Below are 12,639 nucleotides of genomic sequence, written 5' to 3'. Positions count from 1 at the left end.
TACAAGCTTTGCTTTCCAAATTAGCCTGAATTCTCTCTTCAGAAGTGGTTTATCACCATGGACTTAACAGAAAATTCCTCTGAATGGGAAGTGTGAAGAAATTCCATTGATTCTCCTTTCTCTGAACTACTGCTACCTATGTAAGGCTAACAAAAACAAAATGTCTTCTGCCTTTAGAACATTACTACATAGGCATATGCTAGTCCAAAGCAATAGTTGGTACATGTTTTTCATGTAGAAATTTATTTTAAATCAAAACTTGCCCAGCTCCAGATTGACTCAAACTTCAAAGATTCAACAAGACTCCAGAAGGATAAGAACATTGTAAAATAAAAATTCAATAAGAAACTATCCACTCCAAAGAAAACAGAACCCACATATGTTTAATAAATTCTTCACCTTCCCTATACTGAGAATCTGTGTAGCATTTTATTGATTTATCTTAGAAAACAGATGAGTGCAGATAACACACATTTGACATTCAGGATGCAAAGTCACCCTGTCTTTTCAATTCCATTAACTAATTTTGAAGCAGAAGTGATTAATTTGCCCATGAGTGTCACAGCTACAACAGATGCAGCTAAATTGACTGTGTTACTTCATAACTGTTGTGTCCACATGGGTATAAGCATCATTCTCAACCAGAAGTTATGGGCTTCATGTAAAAATTGCTAGGTGAACTGGACTGTGTTACTCAGGAGCAAAACATGAAAAGTTTTCTTTCTGGCTTAAAAATATGCAGATGAACTTGTAACAAAAAGCTGAAGATAGAAAGTCTAAACCAAAAGACTATATTTTGTGCATTTATATTGTATGTGTGAAGAAAGTGAGTCTTTAGCCAAATTCTCTGCTGCTGAAAATTAACAGCTTATATGTAAGAATAAAATCACCGTGACTCATTACCAGCAGGAAACACAAAGCCATTCTGGACAGATGCTTCTTTAACTGTGCTGGTAATTTGCACAGCCATGCTGGAGCTCTGACCCCTGAGGACAATCAGAGTCCAAAGCAGCCTACCTTGCGGAGGGGCTTGAGCTTGGTCTCCATGATGAAGTCGTACTTGCAGAGCTCGCAGCAGCGCGTGTCCGAGCTCTTGATCCACTGGTGCAGGCAGGCCTGGTGCACAAAGCGCAGGGTGCCCGTGCAGCGGCACGGCGTGATGAGGGGGCTTTCATCATCTCCCTCACAGTGACAGATCCTGACAGGAAGGACAGCAAGAGAGAGTCAGCCAGCCTGCCAACCAGCAGTGCAAAGGCACTGGCTTATTTACACTGCTTTCTCATCTTCAGGCTCGACATTCAGATGCCAGGTATATGACCTTTCAGATGGAGGCCCAGGAACATACTCCTTGCTCCTTTCTGCCATTTAGCAGCTTTTCTTCACTAAGTTATTATTTCTCTTTGAATTTGCTACGTGGTCTGAAGGTGAATCAATAGAAATAACAGCTTTTCCCTTTTATGTATAGCAAAACCTTTAAGACAAATACCAGAGCAGAATAGTCCTTGGTCTGTAAGCAATGCAATAAATCCCTCAAAGGTAGAGAAAACTAACCCAAGCTGAAAATATCCAGCATGTGAAGTACAAAAGTTTATAGGATATTTCTTTGGAGTTACACAGTCAAAGAATCAGAGAACTGTTTTGAGTACTCTGGAGTCATGCATATGGCACAGTGTGTACATACATGCACACTTTTTAGGAGGCAGGTATTGATAAGTCATGGTCATTTTTTTTTATTCTTCACTGTCTCTTTTAGGCAGACAGCTGCATTATCTGGGAAAATGAAAACTACTCTGTAAACAGACCCTAAGACAGAGGCTGGTCCCAGAACTGTTTTACCTTATGATGGGATACAGAGCTTTTCATTTCGTGGTTTTGCATAAAGCGATCAGTGTTCTAACATCATCATCTAAAGGGCTTCTTCTGTGACACATTTCCAAGTGTCCTGCTGATTTTCTCCTCTTCCAAACAGTCTCCTGATTACATCAGGAAAACATTCACCCATCAAAAACAATTTCAGATTTATTGGCAAGCATCTCTTTGAAGGCAGAGAAACCTTTACAGAGCAGAAGGCTAAACCAAACACCTGAATTTAAGGAGGTTCATTTCAATGAAGAGTAATTCCCTCTCATCCCCAGCCTAGAAAAACACAACAAAGTTCCCAAGGTCTCATGAGTGTATTAAGTGTCAAGCTGGCATGCAAGTGAAAAAAAAGAAGAAGAAAAAAGAAAAAAAAAGCAAAAATAAAAATCTGAAGCCTGAGAAATGCTATTTCAAAATAAAGAAGTAGCAGTAACAGCACAGATCCTGTTGTCACACAAATAAAACTTAGTACTTAGGAATGGCACCTCAGATGGTGCAGAAGTGTCTGAACACATCTGAGGAATAACTCACCCTTTTACAGAGAAAACTGTGACTGCACCACCTCTGGGGTAGGAGAGCTTCAGATAAGGTTGTCATCCTACTGGGAAGATGGGTGACCTTTCTAGAGCAGGAGTTCCTGAGGTATGTCAGGAGGCAACCTGACAAAGATATCCCAGGAAAGACTGGCTGCTGCACAGCTCTGAGGCTGCCAAGCCTATAAGGAGGGGAGCAGGAAATTCCAATGTCTCTACATGAAAGATCTACAGATCAAATCTGGCAGCTCCCCTATTCTTCCACAGAGTAGCCCAGAGCCATGAGAAAATCTATCTATGATAATGGGAAATCAGAACAAAGCTGCTTTGCTGGACATACAGAAATAAAGAGACCAAAAAATTCCAACAGATAAATGAAGCTCTGAATACCTGGTCCACAAAAGCCAGGTTTCAATTTCTGCAGTGGTGCTTGTACAGGATTTCATGCCCCACAGCAGTGAAGAGGAGAACAAATTACCCACAACTTCCTTCTTGCACATGTTCATTTTTTGAGACACATTTTACAGGAACTCAATTTACAGTCTTGTCTTTACTAATCCAGCTGAGTTAGGTGCATCAGTATCTTAGTTCTGAGATGGGAATTGCCTATATGGTGATTTCTTACTGAGACTCTAGCTTAAACAGAACTATATTTTCAAAACACTGAATAGTTATTTTTCTAACAAATGCATTCCCAACTGAGAGTTACATAAAAAACATAATTCTCTTATTTAAACTATTTAGAAATTAGACAACTAAGCTATGGACCTAATAGCTTTTTTTTCTACCACTGCCAAGATTGTTTAAAATTATTTTCAGAGCTAAAATACAAACCTAAAATTCCACTGGGATCTTCAAATAAAGTGACACTGCAAATTTGAAATGAATACAAATAATCCTTAGTAGAAATACTTCTATAGAAAAACTCTATATGCATTATACATTCCATTTGGGCTTTCCTTGTACATAAGTCACAAGCCAATTGTATAAACAATAGGGTGACACTAAGAACTTACAGTAGGAATAAGCTCAAACTAAATATTCTAATGGCCTCTTCTAGTTTTATAACCATGAAATATGTAATGAGAATTAAAATAAACTTCACTAGGAATTAAGATCCAGAGAAAATGACCAAAGGCATGACTTTCATTAGCTTGAATGCTCTTTGGTCTCTTTAGTGCAATTTAACTCTTTGTTATTTGTTTACCCAGAAGAAATTAGCTTAAAAGATGATTGTGTACCTAAACTCATAGTGACAGTCTAAAGATTTTCGGTGCCCAACACCTGTGGTAACAGACTATTGGCTAAATGTTTAAACATCTTTTAAAGACTCGAGCGGGTAACTTGCTCTGTCTTCCTCAGCCATTAGAATGAAACAACAATTTTGTGTGTCTTTGCTCTTTGATGTGTTCATCTATAATGTACATCATAATTATCACAAATCAGATAAAGTTAATTGTTAATTATGGTTTTGAGAATTTTGTTGTGAAAACAGAATGGAGGTAGGGATACAAAGCACAGACATACCTGAACCATGTCTGAACCAAGCTGGAGGTGGAGAACTTTCATTCTAGTTTCCTGCTGTCAATGATCAAGACTGTTTGAACTTTTCATGCATCAGATTGATTATTTAGCTCACTGAACTTGTTCTGAGAATAAAATTTGTTTGCATACTTTAGAAATTAACTGAATGGAAAAAAACCCAAAACCACTCTCTATGATAAAGACAAATATATATAATTTGCTAAATCTATACTGATTTATTTACATTTTGTAATACAGCACTGATAATAGCTTCAGTTTTTGCTGCTCAGACAAACCTACAGAATTTACATACTCAACTTTTATCAAATTTTTAGTCCTTTAGTAGATAAATGGCCTCTATTATAGAGAAATGCCTTTGACTTTTTTTTTCTGACAGCTTAGTGCTTTAAGGATTCCTGTCTATGAACAGGACCTTTCTTTTCCAGGGAAAAAATGAGCACAAGAGTCCAAAGGAGCTTTTGCTCTATGAATCATGTGTATGCTAGAGATATATAAGCCATTAGATGATCTGATTGAGATATACAAAATTTTGTGTGTGTATTTGTATGCACCTACAAACTGAGATCACAGAATATCTACATTTCTTTCAATAAAACTCACTGTGAATCCTTATGAAACAATACTCTCACATCCTTATGCATAAGTTTTTTGTTTATATGTCATTATTTTAACTACCCAGCACATACTTTTCTAGTACAAAATTGTTTCTATAACCTTCAGCAAACAGATGTACCAAACACAGAGATTAATGCTAACACTTCATACATGAGATGAAAAACAGTAAGTATAAAAATTCTTTGAAGATGTTCTTAAACATCAGGTTCACGTATTTAATGCAACAAATTAAGAAAAATACATTTCAGAAAAAAACCCCCATAATTTTAAAACTGAAAACAGTATTTGTGGAAGATTTTTCATAATTCATACAAAAACTGTTGCAGAGCTCTTCTATGTTCCTTACAAAACATACTGCCACTACATATATATATAAACAAAAAGAATTTCTTATCGGATCAAAATGATGAGATGCAGATAAAGAAAGCACTCAGAAGTGAGGTATCTTCAGAATATAGTTGTCATACTGTCTTAAATTCCATGACTATTAATTGCTTTCCCACGTTTTCCATGTTCATTGCAAAAGATAAAATGCAGAAAGGGAAGTATGAAACCAGTCTACAACTTGCAGGCATTCCTAAGGTCATTGGATTTTGGCTGATTTTCAGAAAATCAGCTAGAGTTATCTTGGATGCCCGACCATCATTTGTCATCAAATTAAGACTTTTTGTCTTCCATACAGAAAAACATTTCCATTTTCCATACAGACAAGCATAATCTCAGTTTGAAAGGTCTAAAATCAGTATGGAACAAGGAGATCACTTGGAAAGCTTTCAGGTTTTCAACAGTTATTTATTCTGGCAAAGTCATGGTAATTGAAATTACCATCTAGATGGTTAACATCTAAGCTGCTTATTGCAGGAGATACAGGCAGATTCCAACAGATTTGTAGCTTTTTCTTCACGTGCAGCTAACAGTTTTACTCTCATTAAAGACAATAGCTGCTAATCTTCATCCTCACTGGAAACCCAGCAGTTTCCCTAACCTGTCATCCAGTAATCCACCTGAGTCTTTGGAAATTAAGAAAACAGGCTGATCCCTGTGCCTCTGTAGTGAAGTGGAGAACACACTTATTCTGCAGGAGTCCTGTGGGATTTAGTGCTACACTCCCACCCTGCCAGCAAGTGCTCCTCTGGGACAGCATCTACCCAGCTGATTCCCATGGATGACTACTGCCAAAGGAAAGTGATGAAAAATAAGAATCATTAAGCAAGTCCCTGCTTCTGCTGCAAGCCACATTGAGAACCTTGTCACCAGGAGCAGTGCTGGAGGGAAAGTGTTTGCAGTAATTCTGCATCACCAGAACTCTCTGTGGATCCCATATTTGCCCTCCCTATCTCAGCACCTGGTAAAACTGTTAAGGTTTTTTGGCCATTACACATAGACCAAGGGTTTAGCTACAGAAGCTTTTATAGACTTTCTTGAAAATACACCAGGTCAAATTTTACCCTCATTAGCAAATGAAAAATGTAGCGGAACGCCTCTGAGGCTTTAAAAAATAGAAATGCATATGAGGGCATGGGCATACTGATAATGATGTGCAATTATGTTTAAGGGCTATAAATGATGTAATTATGTAACACCTGTATTGTCCCCTGATCTTCTGGGAGCTGTACAGCTATGTCCATGCTAACAAGCATTACAGTGAAATTCTAACAAATTTCTTGAAAAAAAGAAGGTAGTGCAAAAACCTGGGGTATCTACACCAGACCCATACTGGTGGTGTTTCTTTGATTTGAAACTGATATTAGACTGGACCAGAAATACACTCTGAGACAAATTCTCAGTGTGGTCTAAACCAAGGCAAAAGTAAGGTTGATCAGATGTGCCTCAAAAGCAGGCTCCTTATCTGAACTAATGGAGGCCCCCTCACTCAGCAAATTAGGAGGAGCTACAGCCTTGTGACTGTGGCATGTTTACACCAACTGTGATGCAATTTATAGGCAAACTGAACTAAATTAACACAGATGCCTAATAACCACACTGTCATTTTCTTGAAGATGGAAGAACACCAGTATAAGAGAAATACTTTGGAACTTTTAACAGATTTCCTTAATAAAAGAGAGATTTTTCTCCATATAAATATGCTCAAGAAAGATAATACCTATTCCAGAAATATTTTTTTGGTGAGAAATTATTGAAAATCTTGCCTTTCACTGGAAAGCACATATGAACTCATATAGGTTATGCAAAGGAAAATTTTTACTCTGTTTGATGGGTACATCTCATCACTGTATCTCACTGTTGCTAAAGGGAGCTTAGTCAGGAAGAAACAGCAGAGCTGAAAAATGTTGGAGCAAGTGAATCCCTGGGTTTGATTTTTGGCTGTGGGGATTATTAGCTGCCAGCATGAAATGCCATGAGCTCCTAGGTTATCTTAATAGGACCAAAAGGATCCAATTTCCCAGAGCTGCAAAAGGATGACCAAAATTGCTGTCACTACTGTCTGATTTTTTCTTAGGAAAACTATTCTGTCCAAAAAAGGTGATTTTCTCTTTTGCCAATTTATAAATTCCTTACAGTACTTTTAGGTAGTTAGAATCTAAAATAAAACAGCTTTATGAACAACGCACAGGAAATAATTGTCATTCATAAAAAGAATCCACAAAAATATGGAACTCTGCTTATGCATGGTTCATCTCTCGGAAGAAAAAAAAGGTTAAATTCACGGAATATGTTCACCTTGCAACAGGCTATAGAGTGCCATGAGTCTTTTGCTTTCATTTTACAGGCTTTTCTTTTTTTAAATCTCATTTCCATTCTTTCCACTTTTAAATCACAAAGTAATCTAAATGACAAATTGGTCTTCCTCTCCATTTAAACATGGTGTGAATGAGGCACATTAATTCTCCACACCAAATGTAATCCATTTGTATATCTCCTCCCTGTCACACTCCTGCCCTTCCATTATGCTATACAGTCAGCTGTCTTTACCTGACTAGAGGAAAAACCATTTTTAAAATGTTGCACCACAATAGTGGAATTTCATAAGGGCCTAGCTCATAAAGCTTTCTCTTTATTTCTGCAAAAGTGATGAGAATTTCTAAGAGCCCCAAGAGCAAACAACATTAGCGAAAGCACATAAATATTTTATTTTGTCGACATTTCTTGCCTTTCTATTAATCTTTCTTTATAGGTGATAAATAGGATATCTAACGAGTTACAAGTAATTGCTGCCTCAGATGCATGGTTAGTGCAAGATACGTGTCTGACAAGATTTACTGCACTGAACAAGTTCAAAGAACTAGGGACTGCATCTCAAAACAGGATATAGATTTCCTCCCACCCACCTAGTGAAAATCAAAGCTTTAAGGAACTGAACTCCATACACAAAATATGCAAGCTTTAAGTATTTAATAATGGGATCTTTAAAACCAAGGGTAGCTTTTTAACAGGAGGCTGTGCCATTTTACGTATTTCCATTAAAAATAATGATAAGTTCTGAAAGAAACAAGCAGAAAGGACTCAGTTGTCCCCCAGACAAGTGAGCCTAATCACAACAAAGACATACTTGCCTTACTTTGGCTCTCCTTGCATCCTTGTGAAGCATGGAGAGCTTCCAAAAGAGACTGCAGAACCAGATGGCTGAAGTGGTGACAGATGGGGATTTGAACCATCAGGCAGATAATAGAATTAACCAGAATTTCATATTGCTCCAAAGACTGATGAACCACCAGACCATCAAGCAGAGGAGGAGATTCCTCAAAAAGCAGGAGATCCCTATCAAAAAGTCACTTTGCAAAAAATAAAGCTCTGAACAGGAAAGTAAGCAGCAGTCACAGGTTTGGTTTTTTTTGGGAAAGGGGTGAGGAATCTACATGCAGGACAAGATTCAGAGACTTAGCTCCTAACACGCTGAGATCACAAGGTACACAATAACATCCCAGGGAGAAACAGGTTAAAAACTCTCCACTGAAACACCACAGTCTGGAAGTAGAGCCTCTTCCATTTATGGTGATTTTAGAAGGTTCTGGATGGTATTTCAAGTCTACACGTTCTGCATTACAGTTTCTTAACTGGATCCAACATCAAGGTTTCAGCATAAGTATTTAGAATGAGCGTTAATATTCAGTGGTAGAATTTGAACCTATATATCTATCTTCTGTTCAACTTTCTGGTTTTTTCTTGCTCAAGGACTTATTTCCTACCAACCACCTTTCTGTCTTCTGATCTCATGAGCACTCTTCTACCTGAATATTTCAGAATGTAATAATTTAATGAAAAACATGTTTTTTTGCATGTCCTACTAAATAATATTAAGAAAAACCTGTTGAAACACTCGATTTCACAAGAGAAAACTACATAATCATATTGCCTCTTCTCAGGTGCAGTATATACTATTTCTTCCCATCTATAATTGTGCTAACACAGAAAAATGCCCACATTAGTATTCTCCTAAGTTTTTAATGGCCTTTTAATTAACACACCAGATTTTGAAAACTGTTTTTTAAAAATGATGCTTGAAATATACTCTGCAGATCTCATGAGTCAACCTCATAACCTTCCTTACTTCACTCCTTCCCAACTCCTGTTGTGCCCTACTCCTCAAATGAGAGCCTGCCATTATACCTGACTGCAGAAAGTCATTCAGAGTTCTTTCAACAAAATCAAAATTTGACTTCCAGTAAGCCTCTTTTTTTCAAAATGAGAAACTCCACTTTATTTAAGTGCATGTGTTTTTGCTGAAATGACTGAATCAGTAGTACAAAAAGATTGTACACCAAACCCCTAACTTGTTAAACAGAAAATATCTTTCAACTATATCATCAATAATAAAAATACCACAAGATATATTCAGAATCAATACACAAAGCACTTATGATCCACTATGGTAATATCAACTACTCAATTTTCTTTTCTTGGTGATTTCCATGTGAAAATCCATGGGATTAACTTCTCACAATCCATTCACTTTGTCATATCCAATACACAGCTGTTCCCTGTGGGGAGATTATCCACATGCAGACCAAAGAAAGCTATTTCTGAGGCTGTGCCTCAAGCCATGGCAAATTCCTGGATACGGTATATATGAAGAAAATCTCAGGCACAGAGCAACTTAGGAAAAGGAATATCTAACTGTATGATTTAGAAAGCCTAACCTGTGAATCTTTAAAAAAAGAAAAAATTAAATTAGGTGCCAAAACAACTCAGCACAGCCAGAACTTATGTTGTATCTCAGAAAAGAAATCTTGCCTCCTAATGGACTTCAGGAGAAAGTAGCTGTCCAGGGAATAGACTGTAAAGGTCAGGATTGATGCCATGACATTTTTTCAGCAGTTTGGAAAGAATCAGTGACACTAGAACGGAAAATAATTCCCTGAAATGACCAAGAGGTTCCCTTAGACTAGCTGAAGAACATATTGCACAATGGTACTGTACTTTATCTGACTAAAATGTGCTTATACTGGAATTGAGTGTGCACCGTCACATTCCAGCTCATGCTGATAAATGCAGAGTGAAGAAATTGTCAGCAATCCACGAGGAAATGAAGGAAAAAAATTGCCTACCCAGAAACTGAAAGACAAAATAACTGTTGCCGAGAGACGTTTATGATCCCTGCTCCTCTGCTATTTCCACACAATACCATTTAGGTGAGAGCCATTCCTCTCAGCCAGTGCTGCCATATCAACTAAAAGATATAAATAGCTAGGATGAAAAGCTTGAAGAAACCCACCAGGAAAAAAAAATTTCCACATCACAACCAGTGACTATGCTAACCTAGTCTTAGCATAAACAAAACCTCCCTCTTTTTTCTGAATCTCATGCAGAAGAATGGGGAGCATATGTGCACACCTACACTGACATGCAATTATTTATTTGGGTTTTGTTTCAGACTGGAGGTTGTGGATTTTAAAAAGAAAACATACCACAGATCACCAATCAATGAAGTGCATGGACACATCCCAAGAAACAGAAATTGCAGTGTGTTCTGAATTGGTAGTAAAAACATGTCTTTCTTTTTCTTCAGCTGTCTACAAACTGATTAAGTAAGACAACTTATCAGCTATAAAAAATTAACAGGCTTTTGATTTTGCTATGTTTTTCCTAGATGTATTACAGTCATTATGATACATCTGATAATGACAACAACAAAAAAACAGTATCATCCCTGACATAGAAAAATGCGTTCCTGACTGGCTTGAGAAATTTTGCAGAACGGGTCTCATCATCAATCATATTAAGTTTAATGCTGGTTGTTCAAAGAACATCTCCACTGATACTGAGCCTAAGGGCACAACCTATTAAAATTTTTCAACTTTCCTCAACTAAATAAGAGCCTGGCTGAAAAGTCTGCATGCATATCCAAAACGTCCATCCTTGAACCAAGCTGCAAGTCTTGCAAAAAGTGCCTGAAAAACTATAATAAAATTCAGTGGTTTGAGAAGACAAATAAAAGACTGGGATTCACTTTTCATCTGAAAGCAAATTCCAAGTTTGGTGACTTGGGCAACAGCTAGGACTAATTTACGTAATGCCTTTACAGAACTTTATACATATACATATATAGAGATACACACACACACACACACATATATATAGTATGTGTGTGTATATCTATATACTCACACCTTTATTTATTTATTTATTTGTGTAATTTTTACTACAGTATAATGAAGTCCCTTATGAAGACCCATGTTGAAGTGGCTTTTCTCAGGTTTTGGGTAGCTCATACTCTTAACAATTATCAAATGACCTGTTATGTATGTACTGCGTGTACTGCACTGGATCTTCAATCTGGGTAATTCAGAAAATAGAAAACAACACTGAAGCTGTTGTAGTTACCTGTGTGCACCTCTGCATCATGCCCTGCAGATAAATTTCAATAACATGGTTTACCACTGTTGCTGTTTCTTTGAATTTCCATAAGGCAGAGAGAACCCAAGCCTGGTCCTAATACATAAACTCATGCACAAACACAGCTGGACTTTGAAGAACTTTAAATTATTAAGACAGACAATGGGCAGACAGTGGAAAAGTGTGGTTTTGCTTGGTAAGTATAAAAAGGAGTGCATAGCCCTAGCTGTGTTAGTAATGGCTTATATCTTCTGCTGCAAAAAAACCTGCAAAATACCTGCATATTACCTTTTTTCTTTTCAGAAATAAGATCTTTGTAGTGCTTCACTAAGTTAAAGCATACTGTGAGACTGCATGATGTGGCATCATGAACTTCCTCATCTTCTGTTTACATTTCCACGCAAATTCTTCCCAGCAAAGAAAAGTGAGAAGTTTTGGGTTACCATATGAAGAAACTAAGCCTGATTGCCACTTTGTAGATGAGAGCCAATGCTGGCTCACAAGCTTGGTGAGGGAGAAAAAAGGAAATACTTGTTTCAGTTCTGTTAGACTTACAGGATGGTGCATTTTAATTTACCACTGAAGTAAGTCACTCAAGTGTTCCCAGCTGTGTACTCCAAATTTGGATGTTAGCCCAGAAGTGGCTAGCTTCATCTCATTTCCAGGGTAAAATGCTCACCTTCTGGTTGCATGCTTCACACCAGGGCATCAGATTGTCAGAGGCCTGAACTTCTGAACTAAAGAGAACTCCTGGCATTGCCTTTTCTTTCCCAAAACTTATTTTACTGCTTATTTTGCCCAATCATCCTTTTGTATCATTCCAGTCCTTGAGAGGCGTGACTGAACTCACAGCCCATACACATTCACAGTGTGGAGGTGTTTGGCAGTGCAAAATCACAGACAAATTATGCCCCACTAGAGACAATGTTCTCCAGGCACCATCCACTGGCTTCCTGAGATAATGGCAACTCTAAGACCATAAATTAATTTCATATAAGTCATTAAAAGATTACATAGGGAGACTAAAGCTGGATTTGAACTGATCACTTAAGGAGGAAAAGCTCCATATCCCATTGTATTGAGCTATCTGGCATCCTGCTCCATTCTCCTGCCTCTGGCTGGAGATTTAAAAAACCCAATATTCTGTCAGACGACAGAGTGGGTCCATCTTCATGGAGCAAAGACAAACATTTGATTCCTTTGTAAGAGTACTCTTTTTAAATAAGGGAACTATCTCTTCACATTGAGATATGCTAACTTCTCTGTAGCAAAGGTTCTTTGTTATTTCCTG

General features: G+C 37.5%; 1 protein-coding gene across 4 annotated transcripts in view; it reads right to left on the bottom strand.

Annotated features, from left to right (window-relative positions):
* MARCHF1 (membrane associated ring-CH-type finger 1) overlaps positions 1-12,639 on the bottom strand; it is a 220,953-nt gene that overhangs the window by 21,062 nt on the left and 187,252 nt on the right. For all 4 annotated transcript variants that reach the window (XM_031065313.1, XM_031065220.1, XM_031065267.1 and 1 more), the window contains one exon: positions 1,018-1,198. In XM_031065313.1, coding sequence (XP_030921173.1) covers positions 1,018-1,198 — 181 coding nt within the window. The remainder of the gene's footprint in view (positions 1-1,017; positions 1,199-12,639) is intronic.

This window comes from Geospiza fortis, unplaced genomic scaffold, assembly GCF_000277835.1.
Source record: "Geospiza fortis unplaced genomic scaffold, GeoFor_1.0 scaffold40, whole genome shotgun sequence".
NCBI lineage: Eukaryota > Metazoa > Chordata > Aves > Passeriformes > Thraupidae > Geospiza > Geospiza fortis.
This window is presented reverse-complemented; position numbering and strand designations above follow the sequence as displayed.